Genomic DNA, 25,530 nt, shown 5'->3' with positions numbered 1-25,530 from the left:
CAGACCCTATTCCGTTTCGTCCGTGCATTTCTCAATGTCTCACCTACCCGCGATCAAGCCACAAGAGGGTGCAAAGCAGAAGGACTGAAACAGCATAAAGACCCTTTGCTGCTTCGGATCGTGGTCAAATTTCGTCGAATCTTTTTGAATGGTCCCTTGCACCTTGCAGTTTCACCTGGTATACCAGAGCAAAACTGCAGTCGAACTACACTGCAAAGAGGTAAAATCACGTTTAATAATATTGCAGCCTCACGATACCCTTAGAGAAGGGTTGAATCTTCCCAAAGCGCGCGCAGAGTCAAAGGCTGTCAAGAACGTCGTTCTCTTGCACATCGTACGGCCAGCTGTCATTTAGAATGCGAAATATGTGCAAATGAACACCTGAAGGGAAGAGGTGGTTTCATTGACGGCCTTTACGCTACCACCTGAGGCCATGTCGTGTCTATTCTGCGGGAGGGGGGAGGGGGGGGGGGCGTATGTCTGACGTAGTTTCCTCGGCTACCCGTGAGAAAACATCTGGGTGTCGTGATTCTGACATATCACAGAAGCATCAGGAGAAAGGGTGAGATGTGGGCAAGATAGGTGTGACGACTTTGCATCGTGTAACACGCCCACAGTAGCGTCGGGGAGAACTGTCGAGAAATTTGGTACCAATGTGACATCATTAATCCACGATACAAATGAATATCTGAGCTCCGCCCTTTTTTTGCATTTGCCGACTCCTCGCTGTTTGAATGGAGTCTGCGACAGAGAGTGACGCTGAAGGGCGACACGCTTTTCCACAGTTACAGAGAAAGACTGTAGTCACGTTTGAGCCGAATTTCTAACTTCTACATCTAGATCTATACTCCGCAAGCCACCCAATGGTGTGTGGCGGAGGGCAATTTACGTGCCACTGTCATTACCTCCCTTACCTGTTCCAATCGCGTATGGTTCGCGGGAAGAACGACTGCCGGAAAGCCTCCGTGCGCGCTCGAATCTCGCTAATTTTACATCTCCTCTGGAGATATAAATAGGGGGAAGCAATATATTCGATACCTCATTCAGAAACGCATCCTCTCGAAACCTGGACAGCAAGCTACGCCGCGATGCAGAGTGCCTGTCTTGCAGAGTCTGCCACTTCAGTTTGCTGAACATCTCCGTAACGCTATCACGCTTACCAAATAACCCTGCGACGAAACGCACCGCTCTTCTTTGGATCTTCTCTGTCTCCTCTGTCAACCCGACCTGGTACGGATGCCACACTGATGAGCAATACTCAAGTATAGGTCGAACGAGTGTTTTGTAAGCCACCTCCTTTTTACCAGTGTTTTTTCCACCATCATATAATCATACAATAAAGGATCCTTCTTTCTATGTATTCGCAATACATTACATTTGTCTATGTTAAGGGTCAGTTGCCACTCCCTGCACCAAGTGCCTATCCGCTGCAGATCTTCCTGCATTTCGCTGCACACTACTGCATCATCCCCGAAAAGCCGCATGGAACTTCCGACACTATCTACTAGGTCATTTATATATATTGTCAAAACCAATGGTCCCATAACACTCCCCTGTGGCACGCCAGAGGTTACTTTAACGTCTGTAGACGTCTCTCCATTGAGAACAACATGCTGTGTTCTGTTTGCTAAAAACTCTTCAATCCAGCCACACAGCTGGTCTGATATTCCGCAGGCTCTTACTTTGTTTATCAGGCGACAGTGCGGAACTGTATCGAACGCCTTCCGTCGCGTTGGGGCACTGACGGGATTTCGAGTAAGTGATCCTCAAATTCTTTTGCGTGCTGCATTTACGATTTGTGCCGCCGTTATTCCCAGTGTTGGATCCCAAATGAGGTGCAATGCTTATCGTAACATGAGCGTTGCAGTGAATTTATTGGAAAGCATGTAGAATCCGTTTTTAGTAGTTGTAAAGTGCCTATGGCACTCACCTTCCTTGAAAAAAATACAAAATGCAATAAATAGGCGAATCGCGCACAAAAAAACCTGAGGAATGTATTCTGTGGATGATCCTCGCTAGAAGAAAGGACACATAGTGAAACATGTGCTACAACTTTCAGGACTAGTTTATTTCATGTTGGAAGGAGCAGTATAGGAAAAAAAAAACTAGTAAGGACACACGAAAATTATATGCAAATTAGATTACAGTACAGTAGTTACGTATAGATGAAAAGGTTAGCACAATGTAGGAAAGAATGGAAGCTAGTTTTGTAGTAGTCCGAAGTCTGATGGCATAAAGAAAACACAGCTGCAACATATGGTGAAAGACATGAACGTAGTTGGAGGCGCAGCAGACTAGATACAGTCAGAGGAGTTGCGGCCTAAATATAGTGAAAGAGAGAGTGGCATGGATATAGTAGAGGAGCAGTAGCTCTGCTATAGTGAGAGCAGTAGCAGCCTTGCTATAGTGGGAGGAGCTGTGGACTGGATATAGTAAGAGGAGCAGTGGTCTGGATATAGTGAGAGCAGCAGCGGTTAGAATATAGTGAGAAGAGCAGAGAATATGATATAGTGACAGAAGTAGGGGCCTGGCTATAGTGGTAGGAGCAGTGGTATGGATGTAGAGAGAGTGGCAGTGAACTGGATATAGTGAGATGAGCACTGGCTGGGATACAGTGAGAAGACAAGAGAACTTAACATAGCGGCAGCCTGGATATGTGTAGTGAGAGGAGCAGCGGCTTGGATATAGGGAGAGAAGCAGTGTCCTGGATAGAGTGAGAGGATCAGTAGCCTGGATGGAATGAGGGGAGCAGCAACACAAATTTTGTGAAATGAATAGCAGTCTGGAGCAACCGAGCTCTGAACAGTCAGACTGATTGATTACTGCTTGATTGATTGACCAATTGATATCCTTCTTGGCTATGAATCAGCTGCTGCTAGATGTAACATTGTCAGCGAGTTATTACTATTATGGCGCAGCACCTTGACAGTGAAAAGAATGTTGAACAAGAGAAAAATACGATACCAAAACATATTTGCACTAACACCAGCAAACTACCAACCTATGCAGATGCGAGGGCCGTCTCCAAACGGCAGGTAGACGTAGGGGTGCCTCTTGGCTTTCTCCTCCTCCGAAAACCTCTCGGGGTCGAAGCGCTCAGGATCTGGGAACACCTCTGGGTCATAGTGGAGCCCCAGTAGACTGATGATGATTCCCGTTCCTTTCTCGATGACGACGTCGCTGTCTGGTATCTTGTAATCTTCCATGCAGTCACGGTTCAGAATGGGCAATGGTGGGTACTTCCTCAGCGTCTCTGTTAAGAAGCATAATAGTAGAAATATAGAACGAAAATTTAACAAGAAGATGTTGGACAACTTTGTATGTAATATGTTAGCTTAGCGTAAATACTTACTTGTGTGGATTAATATATAATAGGCAACACACAACACGTGTTAAATATTTGTTCACGCAATGGGGACTGGTTGTGGCAAAATGCACAGCCTATGGAAACCCAGGAAAAGACCCTTTTCTGTATATCCTCGATACTCCAGTCTTCCTGTAAGTGTACCTGACATAGTGAGTCGTCACATTGACTCAGAAAGGTTAATCATGGGCTGTAGCTGAACAGAAGAGGTCCTACCACAATCGCAGAATTTGATAGAGCCCAAATTTAATTCAAGAACCGAAACGTGTTGGGTACTTTTACTTAATCAAATAAATTTTGGTACTTAAATCAGCAGAAAAGGATATTCATGAGCAGTGTTCACGTAATGAGAAAGATATTAATCAAGAAAATGTAACGGAACTGAGCCGTGTCACGGCTCAGCATTTTGATTTACCCGCGAGATTATTTCACTTGTTTTCACCGCAGTGATAGGAGGCTTGATCGCTGAGCGCTGGTGCGCGAAACAAGAGTTTTTTGGAGGACGGCTCGGTCGGTGTATGGCGACAGGACGGAAGCGGCGGGGAGTCAACTGTGCCTGCCGATTAAGGACTGCGATGAGTGCGGCTGTTTGCGAGCATGTGGGGAGGACGGAATGCTCGCTTTCTTAGCGTGGTTCTCCATGACCAGCTGTTGTTTGTTGGGCCTAGCACTCGAGTGTAACAGGAAACTGCACTGGTGTGGTTCTAGTCACCTGGCTAAGGCCGAAATTTTTATATACTTTTACTATATTTCATGATCATTACTTTATTATGGGGTGGTACTTGTAGCCAACATTTTGTGATTTGAAACACTTCAGACAATATCATGTACCAGGTGTCTACTGTGAATAATTCTTAATTTGTTTCATAGTGTATGGAACGGTATCCACTATCATCGATCATTTTGTGAAAGACCTGACTAAATTATTATTAAATTAGACTTTGTTAAAATTGGTGCGTTTAAATTTCAAATTTCCTAATTCTACTAATATTGCTTGGGATAAACCCATCTATTTCTTGACATTGCCGTATTTGTGTACTAAGTTGTGTTTCTTCTCGAGACTGAATTTATTTTGGTGAAAATTTGCTAGGTAACACAACCGTCGTGAAATTGAAAACTTGACAGCGTTTACTTATGTCACCAGTCGTTAATGTTATTTCTGTCTTGTAGCTTACTTAACTGATATAAAATAATTTAGACATTTTGTGTATTTGTCACGAAAGGTGAACGGATGTCACATGACGTTGACATTTGTGTCATGGCCACATTTTTTTTTAGCAAGCAGTAGGGAATTTGTTGCACTCTTGCCAAATTGGATCATAAGTTCAATATTTTTCTGGTGTAATAGTTAATCTTTGTACATGTTGCACTGTTGTACGATATAATATATTTTTTACTAACAGTACCTTTATGTAATGTTTCATAATGGGGCTGCATGTTAGTCTAAAGAATATTTAAAAAAAAATTATTGCTAAAATTTCCTTTTACACTGTTAATTTATTAACTTGGATTTATAACCAATTATTGTTAAATAAATTTGTGTCAACAAGTCTTGGACCAAATGAATGTCCCTAAACCTTCCCCATCCTGGCTCTGCTACCGTCTGTACATAACAGGAATAATGTCCTTCTGTTGTTGAGAAAGGATCAATATGGTTGACAGAACCAAAAGACAGGGATATATATATATATATATATATATATATATATATATATATATATATATATATATATATATATATATATATATAGAGAGAGAGAGAGAGGGGGGGGGGTGGAGAGAGAGTGGGCAACACCTCGACTTGTTGCTGCAGACTGAGTCTGGCTCTTCTTGACACGATCGCGTAAATTGTGAGAGAAATGTACACCTTGCGAACTGTAGGGGTCATGAGCTGTCAGAGCAGTGTGTGAGGTCTCCCTGCCTTCCAACAAACTGGTGCCCAGGTGCCCTCCCTGCCATAAGAGGCCTACTGCGCTGGGCACTGACTACGCGACGTGGACGCCACTTGTTGGCATCCGTCTGCTGGAATCCCGCAGCAGGTCGCACGCCCTGTGTCGAGGCTGCTCCGGGAGCCTGTCCACGTTGGCCCTGAGCTGAGGCCATGTTGCCCTCCGGCTGCCCATCACCCACGGCTCCACTAAAGCCCCTCGCGGTCGCTGTCATCAACACTTTGGCGACTGTCTGCACTGCTCAACGCCACTTACCATCATCCACTACATTTACATCTACATCACTACTCTGCAGTTCACAACTGAGTGCCTGGCAGAGGGTTCATCCAACCACTTTCACACTGTCTCCCTGCCGTTCCACTCTCCAACAGCAAGGGGGAAAATCGAACACTTAAATCCTTCCTTGCGAAGTCTGTTTCTCTTATTTTATTACAATATTCATTTCTCCCTTTGCAGATAGGTACCAACAAAATATTTCCGCATTCGGAGGAGAACGTTGGAGGGTGAAAATTCGCGAAAAGATCTCTCTCAAATGAAAAAAAACGTCTTTCTTTTAACAATACCCAACATCACTCGAATATTATATCCGTGACACTGTGTCCTGTTTCGTGATAATACAAAACAAACTACTCTTCTTTGAACTTTTCGGATATCCTTTGTCAATCCAATCTGGTAAGGATCCCATACAGCACAACAGGACTCTAGCAGAGAAAGGATAAGCGTAATGTAGGCAGCCTCTTTAGTAGACCTGTTACATTTTTTAGCTTTCTGTCAATAAAACATAGTCTTTGGTTTGCCTTCCCCACAACAGTATCTATATGATGGTTCCAATTTAAGTTGCTAGCAATTTAAGCTCCTAGGTATTTAGTTGAATTGACAGCGTTTTGATTTGAGTGATATGTCACCTAAATCGTTATGCAATTTGTTTTTATCCATTGATGGCTTTACTAGATGGTAAACGGCAGCATCATCTGCAAGCAGTCTAAGATTGCTCAGAGTGCCTCATAATCGTTTATACAGGGTGAGTCAGGAGGAAAGGTACATGCTTTAAGATGTGATAGTATTAGTGATTCTGAACAAAACACTTCATGTGGACATGTGCCCGTTTATCACTTTTGAGCGTTCTTCTTTAATAGCTCGAAACCCGCACACTCTAGCGAAAAAGTGTCTCAGTATACAATCAAACTAAATTCGCTACAAAAAAGGTCCTATTTATTTTCTGTCTAGGACTAACAATTTCCCCGGAAAGGTCGCGAGAATATTGAAAACCTCGCGCGACGCGCGTGCGCTGTAGCTGAGGTGTTTCTTGTAGGCCAGTTTGAGGTAGTTTTCCGGCTCGATAGACCACAAACATCCCCTATCAAAATGTTCGTCTCAACTTCCTCTGTATGTTAATGTGGTACGTTGTAAACAATGTAATGAATAATGCAGAAAATAAATAGAAATGTACATTAAAAGTGTTGTATCTCGGAAACAATTCGGAATAGGTCATATATCGACATCAAGTTTTTTATTCATAATCACTAATGCTATTAACCGCCAAAACATGTACCTTTCCTCCTGCCTCACCCTGTATAAATCAGGAGCTGCAGAAGGCCTCTATTACTTCCTTGAAGTATCATATCTATTTTACACGATGACTTTCTGTTAGTTACCACGAACTGTTTATCTTTTCAACAGGAAATCTCGAATCCACTTGCACAGCTGAGACGATACTCCAAAGCCATGCAACTTGATTACAAGTGCCTTGTGAGGGACGGTATAAAAAATCCGCCTGGAAGTCTACATATATGGAATCAATTTGATATCCTTTGTCGGTAGCACTTATTACTTCCACATTGCCTAAAATTCCGCCGGTCGGGTGGCCTAGCGGTTCTAGGCGCTACAGTCTGGAACCGTCGCAGGTTCGAATCCTGCCTCGGGCGTGGACGTATGTGATGTCGTTAGGTTAGTTAGGTTTAAGTACTTCTAAGTTCTAGGGTGTTCATGGTGTGGGTTCCTGTAGTCATGTCCTAGTTCATGAACCAAGGGCAACGTATGAATGGCCAAGTAAGTGGTCCCGACAGTCGGGATACCAGTTACTTTGGAATAAGGCTGGGCATCTCGGACATACTCTGAGTCGTGGTCACCTCTGTGCTCATACGGCAAAGACTACCAAATACACCGGTTAGTCCCTCAACTGTTAGGGGTGAAACTCAATGGGACTCGGGGCAAGTAATGCTAGCAACCTGCTTCCCTAGTACTTTAAATATGATGCTGGCAACAATCAGAGCAAAATGCCTCGGACCTTTGGTGACGGAGTCCCACCTCTAACTGACAAACCAGGGACTCCTAAGATACGACTTGGCAAACAAATGGTAATGAGATGGGGAGCTATTAATATCAATGGGGGCTACTCTGGGAAGACGGTAGAGCTGAACAGGCTGCAAGTAAGATGGGGCTGGACGTTTTAGCTGTTAGTGACACTCGGGTAAGGCGTGAGAAAGAAGAGGAAGTGGGAGAATACAAGGTCTACCTGTCAGGAGTCAAAGCAGGAATAGCACAATGGGGTGTAGGGCTTTACATCAGGAAAGAAATGGAACCCAGCGTAGTTGCAATAAGGTATGTAAACGAACGACTGGTGTGGATAGATTTGACAGTGTCTAGCAAGAAAATTAGGATTGTGTCAGTATATTCGCATTGTGAAAGGACAGATCAAGATAAGATGGATAGTTTTTATGATGCACTCAGTGATGTAGTTGCTAGAGTAAAGGACAAGGACAGTGTTGTGCTCATGGGTGATTTTAATGCCAGGATTGGAAATCGAACATAAGGTTAAATTTGGTGATGATATGGAGCCAACATGAAAGGGAAACAACTCTTGGATTTCTGTGCCAGTATGGGCTTAGTAATCACAAACTCCTTTTTTAAACATTAGAACATTCACAGGTATACTTGGGAAGGCAGGGGAACCAGATCTGTCATTGACTATATAATAACAGATCAGGAATTCAGAAAGGCTGTGAAGGACACACGTGTATTCAGGGGTTTCTTTAATGAAACTGATCATTATTTAATCTGCAGTGAAACTGGTACTGTGAGGCCGAAAGTGCAGGAGATCAAGTCCATATGTAGGAGGATAAGAGTGGAGAAACTTCAGGATAAGGAAATCAGGCACAAGTACAAAACAGTGATCTCAGAAAGGTACCAGTTAGTTGAATGTAGTCAAATACAGTCATTGGAAAAGGAATAGACAAGGTACAGGAACACAGTACTAGAAGTGGCTAAAGAATGTCTTGGAACAGAAGCGTGAAAAGGTAGGATGAAGCAAACAGCTTGGTGGAATGACACAGTCAAGGCAGCATGTAAAAGGAAAAAGGAGGCGTATCAAAAATGGCTACATACTCAGGTAGACAGAGAATGTTATGTTGAAGAAAGAAACAAAGCCAAACAGATAGTTGCAGCATCCAAGAAGAAATATTGGGAAGACTTTGGAAACTGCTGGTGAATCCTGTGGATGCCTTGGGCAGATGGAGGGAATATTTTGAAGAGTTGCTCAATGTAGAAGAAAATACGATCAGTAATTTGTCAGATTTCGATGTACAATGGGATAGGAATGATGATGGAAATAGGATCACATTTGAGGGAGTGGAGAAAATGGTCAATAGATTGCAGAGCAATAAAGCAGCTGGAGTGGATGAAATTAAGTCGGAACTCATCAAATACAGTGGAATGGCAGGTCTTAAATGGCTACACAGGATAATTGAAATGGCCTGGGAGTCGGGACAGGTTCCTTCAAGACTGGACAAAAGCAGTAATCACACCAATCCTTAAACATGGAAACAGAAAGGTTGTAACAACTACAGAGGTATCTCTTTAATCAGCGTTGTGGGTATAATCTTCTCAGGTATTGTTGAATGGAATGTGCGAGTATTAGTTGAGGACCAGTTCGATGAAAATCAGTGTGGATTTAGGCCTCTTAGAGGATGTCAGGACCAGATCTTTAGCTTATGGCAAATAATGGAGAAGTGTTATGATTGCAACACGGAACTGTATCTATGCTTTATAGATCTAGAAACCTGGGAATGAACTCTATAGATGTAGCAGTCAGGGCGAATAGGCTTAGATGGTGGGGTCATGTTACATGCATGGGATAACCAAGGTTACCCAAGAGACTCATGGGTTCAGCAGTAGAGGGTAGGAGGAGTCGGGGCAGACCAAGAAGAAGGTACCTGGATTCGGTTAAGAATGATTTTGAAGTAATAGGCTTAACATCAGAAGAGGCACCAATGTTAGCACTGAATAGGGGATCATGGAGGAATTTTATAAGGGGGACTATGCTCCAGACTGAACGCTGAAAGGCATAATTAGTCTTAAATGATAATGATGATCAGTTCTAGGGGACTGATGACCTCAGAAGTTAAGTCCCATAGTGCTCAGAGCCATTTGAACCATTTTGAACCCAAAATTCCCTCTCCAACCAGAACAACAATTAATATATATCCACCCCTTCCAACATCGTCCTACCAGTTTTCTTTCTGCCATCGATCGCCAGCCACAAAATCAAACATTGCACCAAGAACTACAACTGTCCAAGCAATAGTAGAAATTTCCCAATATCCCATCAACAAGCTACAGCGTCATGATCCAGACATGCCAAGCTGAAGGGTTAGCACCAACCACTCCCTTTCCCAACGACATCATTTTCAAATGGTTCAAATGGCTCTGAGCACTATGGGACTTAACATCTGAGGTCATCAGTCGATTAGAACTTAGAACTACTTAAACCTTACTAACCTAAGGACATACAAACATCCATGCCTGAGGCCGGATTGGAACCTGCGACCGCAGTAGTCGCAATGTCATTTTCCACAACCGCCCAACCCACAATCATATTTCCATCCAGTAGTGAATATGAAACCACCAAAACATCAAAACCCTGAAACTGCAGTCAATTCTGTATCCAAACAATCTCAAAATCAGACAGACAAAACTGTGTACATGAGCAGAACTTCTCTCTGTACAAAATCCTCCACTGTCATTAACAACTTTGCCCTCTCTTATGCAGACACAAAATTTCTAAAACCTTAAAACTTCCAAAATACTTCCCAACCATCCTAAATAAGCTGTAGGAGAAACTCAGTCCTAGTAATAGCCCAAAACCCAACTAGCACTTGGGCCAGACAACCCCACCCTCCCCACCATTCTCCCAACCTCCCTGCTGTGAGCATGAAGTTCGACCCCAAGATCACAGATTGGTAAGTGGAATCCCAATTTTGCTCCCACCCCAGTGTAGAAATTCGAAATCCCTTCCACATCAACAACGATGACATCCCCACTTAGCACACCGTATATCTATCGACTCTGCCTCCACACTATACCATTTATTCAACAAGGGAGCCATGATATATCACTGATACCCAACAGATCAACATTTACATCTCATCCCTTGTCAAAAGTGTGTCCACTATAGTGATCATCTCACAGCTGATTACTTCCCCTCCCACCTGCAACACCTGCAACAGCTCCAATCCCATCTAATGCGCCAAATGGAATGCAAAGACTCCATTTATCCCAAGACCAGTTGATAACCTAGCAACAACCTCCCTCTACCAACCTAGTACAGCTGTGTTGTTATAAGATTCATGAGGATCATATTCCAAGATATCCATCCTTTCCAACGAGTAAACACTGTCTAACAAATCCTCCTAGCTTTCTCTGCCATATTCCACCTACACTACGAAGTTCATTGTTCCCATAACCAACTTTACTTCGTCTTTGGTCGATTTGACACTTGTCCTCTCTAGTCCTCACCCACACAAACCAATTCCAAAATCTCATCATGGTGCGACAGCAATACAATGTCATATTCAACGACATATGCTATCTTTCAACAAATAAACCATTATTTATGCATATCAGGCCTCAACACAATACCCATACCTCCACTTTAAACGAGACCTTCCTCCAAACCTGTCACAGTATTCAAGCTTCCCCCTCTATTCTAAGCTGTACAGATAATCCCGCTTCCCATTGCTAGAGATAGAGATGGAGTAACAATCAGCCACGAGAGGAACCTCTCAGTTGGCCACAATACATGTGTGATACTCCTACTGGACACCTTATCTTCAGCCTGTATTTGCAACGCCGTAAACTTCACCTTTGCCATCACATAAAACAGACCCTGTTCCTTACGATTTCCTAACCCAGCAGACTGTATGTTTTCCACCTGTAAAATTCCCATTAAGCTAAACATCGGTAGTAGGTACCACTCAGAACTCCAGTGGTGCCCCTGTTCGCTCAGTCCTTACAAGATAAAATGGCCCCAATCCACAGCACCCATCCTAAAAGTAATATAATTATGAACATAGTTCTGGCATCTCTTAACCTTGTTTGATGCATCACTGCACCGACTTCTGGATCAAACTGGAAGTGACTACCTCTACTTCTCACCATCCCCACTCACTACCACAATCTTTGTATAGTATGTCCCAATATCTCCCTGAACCAACTGGAATGCCTTTTGGGCATCCATAGGCACTCATATTAGATGCGATTCACAAACTTGTCAGTACCATGATGATGTCCCTGAAGCAGAATACGTGCTTCATTGGGCTTTCCTTGGCTGCATATACGCCCACATCTTACCAAGTCCATTTATCCTAACCAGCCCAGCACCCTTACACAATATGTACTCCTACTACATAGTGAGTCGTGCCATTTACACCAATCATTGCTGCAGATTCGGAACTGGAATACACTCACATATGACCAGAAATTATATTGACATCCCAGAAACTTACTAAATGCTGAACTGGCAGGTTTGGCACAAAATCCTGCACACTTCCCATGGACTTTTCCAAGTATTGGAAAGCTTTCCACTCACACACAGGCAGAAAACCTATTTTTCTTCAGCTAAACCTCCCACCTGATGAGATGATCAATACTGATCACTTGGAATCCTATATCTTCGACATCCTCACAATTTCTGATGACCCTCATGTCGGCAACTCCTTCCCCTACAGTCCATGAACATATAGATTCCACTGTCCCATCACTTGATCCCAGCTCTTACTACTTGGTCAATCTACCACAGAAAAAGCTGAACTCACTCTTCACAGTACATGACAGAAAACGAGTATTATAACGAAAATTATCTACAGACACCTAACAGCTTGTTCTCATTCATGCCTAGTATCCTTTGCAACTTTTTATCATAAGATGATTTCCATAGGCTACTACCCTGAGATGTGGAATGCCTCGAAAAGCTTACTTTTCCTCACACTAACCATCTAGTGATATGATCATAGAATGAAGGCTTTCACGGCAGGTGTTGTGATCACTTAACATTTTCGGGCTGAGATGCCGTGGTCCATACATAAGCTCTCCCCTGACGTTTCGCCTTCAACTGCAGAAGGCATCCTCATCTAGTGATACTTCCTCGACCCATCAGCTTTATCTCAGTATTTAGCGAGGTCTTCAAATCCATCCTCTCCTAATACATTAATAAATACTTGAACCTGCACCTAGCTTTTCCTGTTAACCATTCTGGCTTTTGTCCCAACACCTCCCTTGATGAATAACTTCTGTATTCACACATCTTGTATCCCATCAGTTTAACAAAAGGAAATCCGTAATTTTCGTACACCTTGATCTACATACAGTTGGCCATGGGCTCTAAATTCGTTATGTACGCACTTCTAGTTAATCATGTCCATCTTATTGGTTCCACCATATCTAGTTGTTCATTTTTTGTTGCTATTAACGATACCAATCTCCGTATGTTTTATCCAGCTGTATGTGTATCTCCTGCATGTATATCTCCTGCACTGCCGATATGCCCAAAATACCTCCATCTGTCCATCTCCTTCAGTACACTCATAGCGATGTTTTACTAACTCTTTATCCTGCACTACAGAAATCTCAACACTCTTTGCTCTGTCTCTTAGTTTGATTAAGCCAATCTCCAGGCAGTAATTATAGGATGAATCACTGCCGCTGATGCCCCCATGACTTCAGTGTATATAGGGTGATCCTATACAACCAGCCAACACAATAAAATATCTGAAAGTAACACCCAACTTCACACAGCATGCACGCCCCTCATACTAATCATCTGACAGAGCGAAACCACTAACTGGCCAAACAATGGGGCTGTGCTTCTGCAATGTGCTCCACGCCTATAAAAACTTGATCAAACGTATTGTCTCTGTCATTTTTACATGGTTATCCGTTCTATCAGCCCTCAATATACTTTAACACCTGATTTTTTGCGTCAGTTTATCATTACGCTTATAGTTCCTTTCCGTCTCATCAAATTACCGACTCTGCCACACACACAAAACATCTCCACACATGTTACACCATTCACAAACACTACTTCAGCAATTGTATAGTTCTTCTCCCCAGCTTCCAATCCTGGTACACTGCCGTGCCTCTACCGGGCACATTCCACCGATTCCCTCTCCCAGATGACGAAATTCACCTCAGTATTTATGCATTCTCTTCACTATAACTCTTCAACTAACTATAGCTCTTCACCAAGTATCCCATCCCACATCAGGGATCCCCCTTCCCTCTTCCCCATATTTAGCTATCCTTGCCCTCTTCATACTCTACAGTCCTGGCCCCATACCATAACCCTTTTCCCTTTCTGTGTTTCCATCACCTGCCCCAACACCGAACTTCATAGATATTATCTAATGGACCCTTATGATAACTATCAATGCTCCAAAGCATCCAACGTTTCTCTTCCCTAAAAACATTTTCCTTAGTGCAAGTCCATCACCTTGTCAGTGAAAGGGCAGTTCTCCTTTCTAAGAAAATAACCGTTTTCTGCCATATGATCTACCAGCACATATTCAAAAAAATATCGTAGTTGTCAAACAGATGACTCATTATTAACACGTTTCTAGATTCTCAGAATACTTTTTACAGCATTTCTCATCAGCAGCTTCTAAAGAAATTGCGTGCCTACGGAATATCGCCTCAATTGAGGCACTTGATTCATGACTTCCGGAAGTCATTGGGTGAGACAGAGGTCATCCCTGGATTTTCCCCTAGCACAGTAATGTGCTGTTCCTGTTCTACACAGACGTTGTGGGAGACAAATGTAAGCAGTTATGTCAATTGACTACTGATGTTACTGTCTTTTTTTTAAGAATTGTATTGACCAACTAGAATCACGTTAACAACTTCATTTCCTCTTCTTCCTTTGTTGTTGTTTCCTATTTTTCCAGTATTCCCTCATTTTCTCCCCATGAAGTCTCTTCCTTTCTTCTATCCATGTTGTTCCCGATTTTTTATTTCTTCTGCTTTGAAAGCCTTCCAAATTTAGTATTTTGTTTTTAAAACGGTTTCTTTCTGCTATTTCTGATTCTTTGATGTTGTTTCTTTCAAGATCTTTTCTCACTTCTGTAATCCATGGAATTATCGATTTCTTCTTCCAGAAATATAGAAATATTTGTTTTGTTAGTCTATTTCTAACCATTCGGTAGAGATGTCCAAAAAAGGCTAATCTTCGTTTGGCCATTTCTTCAGACATTTTCTCTATATTTTTGTAGACCTCCTCATTACTTCTTATTTTCCAACCATCTGCAGTTTTCATTGCACCCATTATTTTTCTAATAATCCTTCTTTCCAGTACCTTTAGTTTGTCCATCTTATAGTTCATCGTTAGGCATTCAGATCGATATAAACATTCTGGTCGTACCACTGTGGTGTAGTGTTTTAGTTTTGTTTTTCTAGATATACATTTCTTGTTGTAAATATTTTTGGTCAAACCACATGCTCTCTCCATTTTGTTAATTATTACATCATACTTTCGTTTACTATATACCCTCTAATAAATCATTAGAAAATCAAAACAAATTACATCATGATTTGGAAACGATATCTTTATGGTGTAAAAGTAGCCATTTACTCTGATGTCCTTGAAAGGGACTTGTATGGACGTCGTGGTCTGATGATGTGGGGTGTGATTATAACTGGTGCGCGTACACCCCTTGACAGAGGAACTAACAGGTCAGGTGTATCGGGACGTCATTTTGCACCAGTATGTTCACCTTTTTAGGGGTGCAGTGGGTCCCACCTTCCTCCTGATGGATGATAACGCACGGTCCCACCGAGGTGCCATCGTAGAGGAGTACCTTGTGTGGAGTGGCCTGCCTGTTCTGCAGACCTAAACCCATCGAGCATGTCCGGGATGCTCTCGGTTGACGTATCGCTGCACGTCTTCACACCCCTAGGTCACTTCAGAAGCTCCGACAGACACTGGTGCAAGAATGAGAGGCTCTACCCCAGCAGTTGCTCGACCACCTGATCCAGAGTATGCCAACCCGTTGTGCGGCCTGTGTACGTGTGCACGGTGATCATTTCCCATATTGATGTCGGGGTACATGCGCAAGAAACAGTGGTATCCAAGTTCAGATCCCTGCTGTTTGTAGTACATGTGTTTCGGGACGGTTTTCGCAACTTATCATCAATACTGTGGACTTACAAAACTGTGTGGTGTGTGGTCCCTTTGTGCCTGTGATATTAGCCCCAGTTTTGTGTAGTGCCACGTTGTGTGGCACAACATTCTGCAATTGCCCTTAATTTATGAGCATGAGTGTGGTAACCACGTCGTTGTAAGTGTTTTATGTGGTAAGTTGCGGTACAGCTTCACCGCTTGAAGCGGTCTAACTGTCTTGGTGGAGAAGTAAGATCTTCCTACATTACAATGACATCAATTTAATAACATCATTGCACTGCATGTTGAAAGTGTGGCAGTGGGACACAACTACATTGATAGTTCTAGTGATGACCGTTACAAGGATTGCACAGAATGAGCGGCTGTATCAAAATTGTCACATTATAAGTGGTTGTACCAGGGTTATCGTTAGCCAAGGTCTGAATCCGGAGCATCGAGGATGGTAAGAGGAAGAAGGTGGCGGTGCCAGTGCTGGGGAGTCTTGGTGCCACTGACTGTGTCACTCAGGGTATCCACTTTCTCTCGAATGGTCGTTTTTAGAGGGACTATGTTTGTCTCCTGATGCAAGGTAACAATAATCGTGAGTGGAGGTACCTTATGTTGCAGGCATGGAGGGTCTACATCCTGGAGGCTCTAGTCGTGGCCCACACTGTGGAACCATAGGTGAGGAGGGGTGGAATCCCATACAGTACAGTCGGCGGGTGGTATCCAAGTTCAGATCCCTGCTGTTGAAGGGTAAGTACAATGCTTTTATTAGCTTCAGTTCCTTTTCGGTGACGTACTCCGCATGTCGGTGGACGAGCAGTTTGTTATCCATCCAGACTCCTAGATGTTTGGTATCTTGGGAGAATGTGATCTGCGTGCCTCCGATAGTGATGTTGTGGCGGAGGATAGGTTGTGGTTTGGTGAAGTACTGCACCGTAGTTTTGGCGGCATTGAGGACAACCTTGTTGAACGAGACTGGGTGACTGTTGCGTCCACCTGCCCATGCGGACGAGGAACGAGACGGTCGGTGTTGGGGCTGGTCGTATAGAGCGCAATGGCGTCGGCGTACTGCGCCAGGTGGCAGTGTGGGCTGACTGGCGTATTGCTAACATAAGAGTTAAAGAGGATGGGAGGCAGCACATGAGCATGTGTCATATGCTGCAGCGTTTTCTTTGACGAGTAACCAGGAAGGACCTGTCTTGGAGGAAATCATCCCTGATCTTAACATAGATATCGTCTTTATCAGCATTTTGTGCACGAGATTGTCCTGCCAAATCCTGTCGCAAGCGTTTTGCAGGTCCAAGAAAACCGCTTCCGTCGACATGGTGGAGTTAAAGCCCTTGATGGAGTGTTCTTTGGCACTGAGAATTTCCTAGAAATGAATATTGATTCTCAGCTGAACATAGAAACATACTTGCAAGCAGAATGTCACCAGCATTTTGTGACCTTCGAGTAATCTCGTCAGTGTGTAACAACCAGAGTCTTTGAGTTACATACTTCTCATATTTAACATCAATTATTAGCTACAGAGTTCTTCCCTGGGAAACAAATATGAAACGACAGAAAACGGCCTTAAATTTATATGCAAGGCTAGTAAAAATCTATTGAAAACATTGGGAATATTATATGCAACATAGGAGAACATTTATCAGTTATTCTCGTCAAATATTACGTCGGTAATTACTGCACGAACGCATTCTCCACGTTCTTGGATCAACATACAGGATGAATTGACGTTTTCGAGAAAGATTGAACATAAAACTGTAAGCATTATTTTTTGGTAAGGAATAAAATTGTGGAATAACTTTCCCAGGAAGGTTAAGCAGACGAGTAAAACAAACTACTTAAAAATGTACAGCTAAAAAGTACCTGTTAAACAGTGCATTGTATACAGGGAAGGATTATTAGATAAAAGAAAAGATTTTTTTAATCTAGCGCATATAAGCAATAATAGTAAAATCCCTCTTTCTCCTCGCACAACACTTCCGTACAACGATTTTCTTTTTTCTTTTCTGGAAAACCTGACCCCTAAAGTTCTGGAATCTATCATACTTAAATTTTATCGTCTTTCTGAGCTCAAGATCTCACTCACTATGGGAAGATCCTGATTAAATATTTCAGGCAAGTAGATGGGAAGTTGCGGTGCACAAAATGGCAACCAATCACTGTCGCTATGTTCGTGATGTCAACTGATAGTGCGTGTTGAATTACATTACGAAATAAAGTTTCTGTAATGTGTCTTGTGTGAAGAGACTGGTAGTGAGAGTTGAATAGGCAGTATATCACTGGCTTTTTACATTATTAAATAACTTATCAACAAGACAGTATTGCACACCAGGAATAAACAGAGTGAGGTTGCGTTGTTGTCAGACGGCCTCCTGTTGTAGTAGAGAAAGGAGGCTTCACTCCGCCACGCAGGCATTCTGACTTAGGTTTTCCGTGGTCTCCTTAAATCACTTGACGCAAATGCAGGGACAGTTCCTACTGTTATTCCACGGCCGACTATGTGTCCCATACTTGTCAAACTAGGCCTGTAAGTGTGTAATGCCTAGTTGTATGAAATACACGGACGAGCCAAAACATTATAACCTCCTGCTTAATAGCTTCTTTGTAATGAAGTGTATAACCGATACTGTGTATCATCGATTCTACAGTTCGTTGCTAGGTTTGTGGAGAAATTTGGCAAAAGGTGTCTACCGACAAGTCATGTAATTTCCGTAAATAACCGTGTTCTGATTTGTGTACGCGGTGACTGCGCTCGATAGCAACCAAAATTGGTATCATCAGATTCACATCAGGTGATTTTGGTGGCCAAGACATTAACGTGATTTCACGGCCATGTTCCTCGAACAAATGTAGCACGATTATGGCTTCAAGACACGGACAATTATAGTACTGCAGGATGACACTGCCGTCAGGGAAGACATCAAGCATGACGGATTGCAAGCGGTCCGCAGCTGGTCTTGTGTCTTCGATTACTACCACAGGTCGCATGTGAACACACAGGAGTGTGGAGCACTTTGTTCAGTCTGCAGTGAATGGTGTGCTCCGAAACACATGTGCGTCCACCAGCATCGTCATCTTTCGCCAGAGGTGCCACTACTTTACATAGCAGACAACAAAGTCCACGTTCTGTGAAGAGTCGTGGACGTCCAACCACTTAGCGCCCAGCTGTAGTTCCACTGTCCTTCTACCACTTTCCGTAGATGCCCACGACAGTGGCACGTGAACATTCGACTAGCTTTGCCGTTTTCGAGATACTCGTTCACAGGCTCTGCGTATTCATAATCTGCCCTTTGGCAAAGTCGCTTGTAGTGGACAGTGGTCATCGTGTTTTGGCTTATTAGTGTATGTTCACTCTGTTTGTAATACCGTGACATGTCCGACATCCTTGTATGAGCGATTCACCGATGAATAAATCTACTGCTGCCACCACCACTAGCCCCATTCTGCAATTGTACTTGGTACAACATCGCCTGGGAATTAAAGAACAGGAGACATTATGGCACTGAAGACACGGGCAGTTGCACCGGGCCTGCACTCACCAGCGAGCACCTGGTCGAGGTAGGGCATCTGGGCGATGGCGTCGTACGAGGCGTCGCCACCGTGGCGCTCCAGCACGGCGTCGATCTCGCTCTGGAGCCGCTGCTGGACGTCGGGGTTGAGGGCGAGCTCCAGCAGGGCGCAGCTCATCGTCGTCGTCGACGTCTCGAAGCCTGCGATGAAGAAGGCGAACGACTCCGCCGCCAGGTCGTCCATCGTCAGCTCTGTGGAGGAGAGTGTCAGATAGTCCGAGTGCGAGGTTTGGGAAGTGATTCCATTACAGTGGTGACACTGGTGACGACTTGTCGCCTTTCTTTAATTGCAGCAACTCGAACATTCTTCCGTTGCAACCCACGCAGCGAATAGCACACAGGCACATTGTTATAAACGTAAATTGATTGACAGAGAAGGAGGCAAGGTGAGACATCGGCTGCCAGCCGGTCAGCACGCGACGTAGTGCTCCTGGTCTGCTCCTCGCAGCCACCGAGGCTCAAATCGCGCTGCATAACTTACAGCAATATCAAACACATATATCGTGACGCTCTAACATCTGAGTGCTGGGAAAGGTCGTGGTATCAGGTAATCAGAGATCCCATAATTCGTGGCAAAATCCGTGAACTTACTAGTAAACTCACTGCCCTCTATGACAGACACGCTCTTATACTTACAATCCATGTCAGTAAGAAAACCTATGCTCTGGCTCATAAATGAATTACACTGGACAGCCAGAACATTTTGACCACTTACCTTGTAACTGAGCTCTTTAGGTTTTTATGTTGGTAACGGCACATAGCGTTCTGTATGATAATCACTGGCTGTGCTGTGTGCAGTCTGTGGCTGGTTGGCATTGTTGGAATATGCACTAGTATAGTGTTGGGCAGTTGGATGGGAACAGCGCGTAGCGTTACGCAGTTGGAGGTGAGCCGCCAGCAGTGGTGGATGTGGGGAGAGAGATGGCAGAGTTTTGAGAGCGGACGATCTGGATGTGTTTCCGTCAGAAAAAGGAAGTTTGTAAGACTGGATGTCATGAACTGATATATATATATATATATATATATATATATATATATATATATATATATATATATATATATATATATATTATGACTTCTGAACACTATTAATGTAGATACAGTGTTTGTTCTCTATCAAAATCTTTCAATTGCTAACTATGCCTATCAGTAGTTAGTGCCCTCAGTAGTTAGAATCTTTCATTTAGCTGGCAGTGTTGGCTCTCGCTGTATTGCAGTAGTTCGGGTAACGAAGATTTTTGTGAAGTAAGTGATTCATGGAAGATACAGGTTATTGTTAGTCAGGGCCATTCGTTTGTAGGGATTATTGAAACTCAGATTACGTTAAGCTAAAAAAAATTGTGTATCAGTCTAGTATTGATCAGAATAAGCAAAGAGAGAAATGTTTGGGTACATTCAGTTTTGCTCAGGTATTTGAAAATCAAATAAAGTAAGAGGTTTACAAGCAGAGTAATTTATAATTTTCCAAAGGGGACATTTCAACCTAATACCTGGCGAGGCGCCCTGCTAAACCCGCAGGACACGACAGGTAGTTTAAATTGTGGAAAGGGGCCAAAATAATCGACTGTCAGTTACACTCGAACATACAACTTTATTTATTTGACCAAACATTACAAAGGTAGTACAAGGTTCGAATATCGATACACACCGCTGCTGCCACTCACGGAGAGAGAGGATAACAGCTTTATCGGGATAACCGCGGGAGACTAACACAGAATAGCAGCCAAGGTTTAATACAATGCATAACATGAGCCATCCACGGCTCACCTGGTATGTTCGCCTTTGGCACGGATAACAGAGGCGTTGTATCGTGGCATGGAAGCAGTAAGGCCCCGGTAGCTCACTGGAGGGGTGTCGCACCACATTTGCACGTACATGTCACCTAATACCCGTAAATTTCCGAGAGGGGTGGGCAATGAGCTCTGACGACACTTTCAGTCACCTCCCCGATGTGTTTGATTGGTTTCAGATTTGGCACATCATATGGAACTCGCCACACTGTTCCTCGAACTACTCCATCTCACTCCTGGCCTTGTGACATGGAGCTGAAAAATGCCACTGCTGTCCGGGACATGATCGCAATGAATGGGTGTTCGTGGTCTTCAACTAGTTTACGATACTCTTTGGCCGTCGTCGTGCTTTGCACGAACTCCACTGGACCTATGGATGCCCACGTGGATATTCCTCACAGTATAATGGAGCCGTTGCCAGCTTGTTTACGTCCCTCACTACAGGCGTCAAGGGGTTGGTCCCCTGGAAGATGACAGATTCGCGCCCTCCCATCGGAATGATGAAGAAGGTGTTGGGTTTCATCAGACCATGCAACGCTCCGCCACTGCGCAAACGTCCACTTCCGATGTTCACGTGCCCATGTAAGTCATAGTCATTGATGTTGTAATGTTTTAACAGATTCATCGCGTGCCTTCCCCATTCTACACACGGACAGCAACGCTCACTGATGCTACATGCACTGTGTGTGTGTGTGTCCAAATACCAGTCATTCCTCTCCAGGTGAGGCTGCTAGCTCCTGGACAGGTCGGTGGCCATTATGTTCTGGCTAATCAGAGTACAATCGTGACACTCTAACGGCTGAATGCTGAAAAAAACCCGTGATATCATATAATCAGAGATCCCACAGTTTTTGGCAAAATCCGTGAAGTTACTAAGAAACTCAATGCCCTCTACGACAAACACGTTCTTATACGTAGAGACCGTGTAAGAAAACCTCTGCTGTTTGGGAGTTGGCGCTGCACTCTGCTGGAGACAGCGGTGGAGTATTTCGTATTAAAATCTGATATGCAAGTAAAAAATGTCGTTGTTTCCAATAACATATATTTGCAGCTTTTTAATAGCTCTAGGTAGGGGTAGTGTCTTTGATTCATAATCAAAAACGTCTTCGGTCCCGGGTTCGATCCCCGCCACTGCCTAAATTTTGATAAATAATCAGCATTGGCGGTCGAAGATTTCCGGCATAAGAAGTCAGCCTCATTCTGCCAACGGCCTTGTCAAAGAGGGCGGAGGAGCGGATAGAGGTTCGGTGAACTCTCTTGTCCTAGGGGCGGGAAATTACCCCTAAAGGCGGAAGAATCAGCAATGATCAACTACATGAGGATGCAGAAGGCAATGGAAACCACTGCATTAAAGACACGTAACGTGTACCCACAGGACATGTGGCCTGTAGTTGAAGAAATGTCATGCTGATCTCTCCATTGGCAAAAGATTCCGGAATAGTTCCCCATTCGGATCTCTGGGAGGGGACTGCCAAGGGAGAGGTTACCATGAGAAAAAGATTGAATAATCAACGAAAGGATAATGTTCTACGAGTCGGGACGTGGAATGTCAGAAGCTTGAACGTGGGAGGGGAACAAGAAAATCTGAAAAGAGAAATGTAAAGGCTCGATCTAGATATAGTAGGGGTCAGTGAAGTGAAGTGGAAGGAAGACAAGGATTTCTGGTCAGATGAGTATCGGTTAATATCAACAGCAGCAGAAAATGGTGTAACAGCTGTAGGATTCGTTATGAATAGGAAGGGAGGGCAGAGGGTTTGTTACTGTGAACAGTTCAGTGACCGGGTTGTTCTAATCAGAATCGACAGCAGACCATCAGATGAACAGATAGAGAAAGTGTATGAGGATATTGAAAGGGTAATGCAGTATGTAAAGGGAGACGAAAATCTAATAGTCATGGGCGACTGGAATGCAGTTGTAGGGGAAGGAGTAGAAGAAAAGGTTACAGGAGAATATGGGCTTGGGACAAGGAATGAAAGAGGAGAAAGACTAATTGAGTTCTGTAACAAGTTTCAGCTAGTAATAGCGAATACTCTGTTCAAGAGTTACAAGAGGAGGATGTATACTTGGAAAAGGCCGGGAGATACGGGAAGAAGAATTAAATGATCTGCTGAACGGAATGAACAGTTTAATGAGTACATAGTATGGTTTGAGAGTAAATCGGAGAAAGACAAAGGTAATGAGAAGTAGTAGAAATGAGAACAGCGAGAAACTTAACATCAGGATTGATGGTCACGAAGTCAATGAAGTTAAGGAATTCTGCTACCTAGGCAGTAAAATAACCAATGACGGACGGAGCAAGGAGGACATCAAAAGCAGACTCGCTTTGGCAAAAAAGGCATTTCTGGCCAAGAGAAATCTACTAATATCAAACACCGGCCTTAATTTTAGGAAGAAATTTCTGAGGATGTACGACTGGAGTACAGCATTGTATGGTAGTGAAACATGGACTGTGGGAAAACCGGAACAGAAGAGAATCGAAGCATTTGAGATGTGGTGCTATAGACGAATGTTGAAAATTAGGTGGACTGATAAGGTAAGGAATGAGGAGGTTCTACGCAGAATCGGAGAGGAAAGGAATATGTGGAAAACACTGATAAGGAGAAGGGACAGGATGATAGGACATCTGCTAAGACATGAGGGAATGACTTCCATGGTACTAGAGGGAGCTGTAGAGTGCAAAAACTGTAGAGGAAGACAGAGATTGGAATACGTCAAGCAAATAATTGAGGGCGTAGGTTGCAAGTGCTACTCTGAGATGAAGAGGTTAGCACAGGAAAGGAATTCGTGGCGGGCCGCATCAAACCAGTCAGTAGACTGATGACAAATAAAAAAAAATCGACGTGTAAATAAGTATACGAGTGTTTTAATCTCAAATTAATCTCAAATGTTGCTGCTGCAGGCCTAGTAAATACAAATTCGTTAGTTTGATATCTGTGTGATGGTTGGTTATGTTACTATCAGTAAATAGGTACCATCCACCCCCACACAAATTTTTTGATGAATTTTGAAACTTGGTTCCTGAAGCAATTTATTTTTGGCTTCTGATCAACTGCAAATGTGTCCATTGATATGAGGACGAATGTATCTCCTTAGATTTTCAGTTTCCTGCGTAGTATATTTATTGGCCGTAGACTACTTTAGTGCTTCTTGCATTCATGTTTGTCGTCATTTCAGCTCGAGTCATGCAGAGTGTTACTGCAGTGGTGTCAAAGCAGCATTCTAGTATTGGGATCTGGAGCTACTACGCTCCGTTGCACGTTAGATTATCGAATAAGTTGTATGCATTTGGCGTCTCTGTGTCCGAAGCTGTCACTTACGTATGGCTGGCTGACTACCAGCTGCCGGGCTCTTTCGTCCTGCACAAAACGGCGACCCCGGCTGCGTTCAGCTCTGCCCAACCTTCTGAGTGTGGTAGTGCTGTGTGGTGGACGAGTTCTTGGCCGCGGAGAAGGAGCTCTGTCTGCAAAGGTATTTGTTTCAGTAGAGATGCAAAGGTTGCTACTACGCAGCATACAGTTTGGACTTTAACTGAGGGGAATAAGTCGGCTTGGTAGGATGAGGTGTGTCTGGATGGCCTTTTACTTCCTGCTGTTCGTTTAAATAAAGACACAGTGCACTGATCCAACTTAGGAGAAGAGGTATGCAGTGACCTCTGATTGAATAATAGCTTCAAAGGGATCATGTCACACAGGTCATCAGACCGGCCTGGAGCTGCACAAACATCCTTTGTCACTGACATCATAGTGCCAGCATTCCAGAACTTGGATTCAGACTCATAGAGCCTGTCCCAGTTTCTTAAGTCTAGGCCAGTATGCCAGAATTACACACCGTTATAAATATCCCAACAGGTCTGAGCTGGACTGTGACGTCATAGAGACAGTGCCAGTATTCCAGCTCTGGGAAATACGGCAGAATTCCACACTGCTATAAACAGCCCGATGGATCTGAGGCGGACTGTGACTTCACAGAGTCACTTTCCTGTGCTCCAACCCTGCAAGAGTGTACCAGAATTCTACACTGTTGTAAATAGACCAGCAGGTTTGAACTGGATCATAAAGTTCGTGTCAGTATTCCAAACCTTGGATTCTGACGTCACAGGGCTGTACCAGTATGTCCCAGTCACCATTTTCGATCAACATTCCAGGTCAGTCATCTTGGATTCCGATGTCATGGTTAGGCTGGAGCTCATATTCCAAGTCTTGGATTGTGACGACATAGAGCCAGGGCCAGTATTGAAAGTCAGTGACCGAGACAATGCGACATCTTGAATTTCCCAGCAATTTATACTTAGGTCAATAGCCCTACTTCCATAGGAAACACAAAAGCGCAATTGGCGTATTCTTTGAGTTTCCGGCCAAAAACTCAATTTCCAACCATTTTATATGTATGGCTCTAGGTCATTGTCAGACGGTGGCAA

The 25,530-nt window shown here is 43.6% G+C and overlaps 1 protein-coding gene across 2 annotated transcripts in view; it reads right to left on the bottom strand.

Moving 5' to 3' along the window:
* LOC126272017 (cytochrome P450 6k1-like) overlaps positions 1 to 25,530 on the bottom strand; it is a 181,915-nt gene that overhangs the window by 14,472 nt on the left and 141,913 nt on the right. For both annotated transcript variants that reach the window (XM_049974511.1, XM_049974512.1), the window contains exons 6-7: positions 19,294 to 19,515; positions 3,002 to 3,253 (exon numbers count right to left, since the gene is read on the bottom strand). In XM_049974511.1, the coding sequence (XP_049830468.1) occupies positions 3,002 to 3,253; positions 19,294 to 19,515 (474 nt within the window). The remainder of the gene's footprint in view (positions 1 to 3,001; positions 3,254 to 19,293; positions 19,516 to 25,530) is intronic.

This window comes from Schistocerca gregaria, chromosome 5 (genome assembly GCF_023897955.1).
Source record: "Schistocerca gregaria isolate iqSchGreg1 chromosome 5, iqSchGreg1.2, whole genome shotgun sequence".
NCBI classification, from domain to species: Eukaryota; Metazoa; Arthropoda; class Insecta; order Orthoptera; family Acrididae; genus Schistocerca; species Schistocerca gregaria.
The sequence above is the reverse complement of the archived record's forward strand: the minus strand, read 5'-3'. Positions and strand labels throughout refer to the sequence as shown.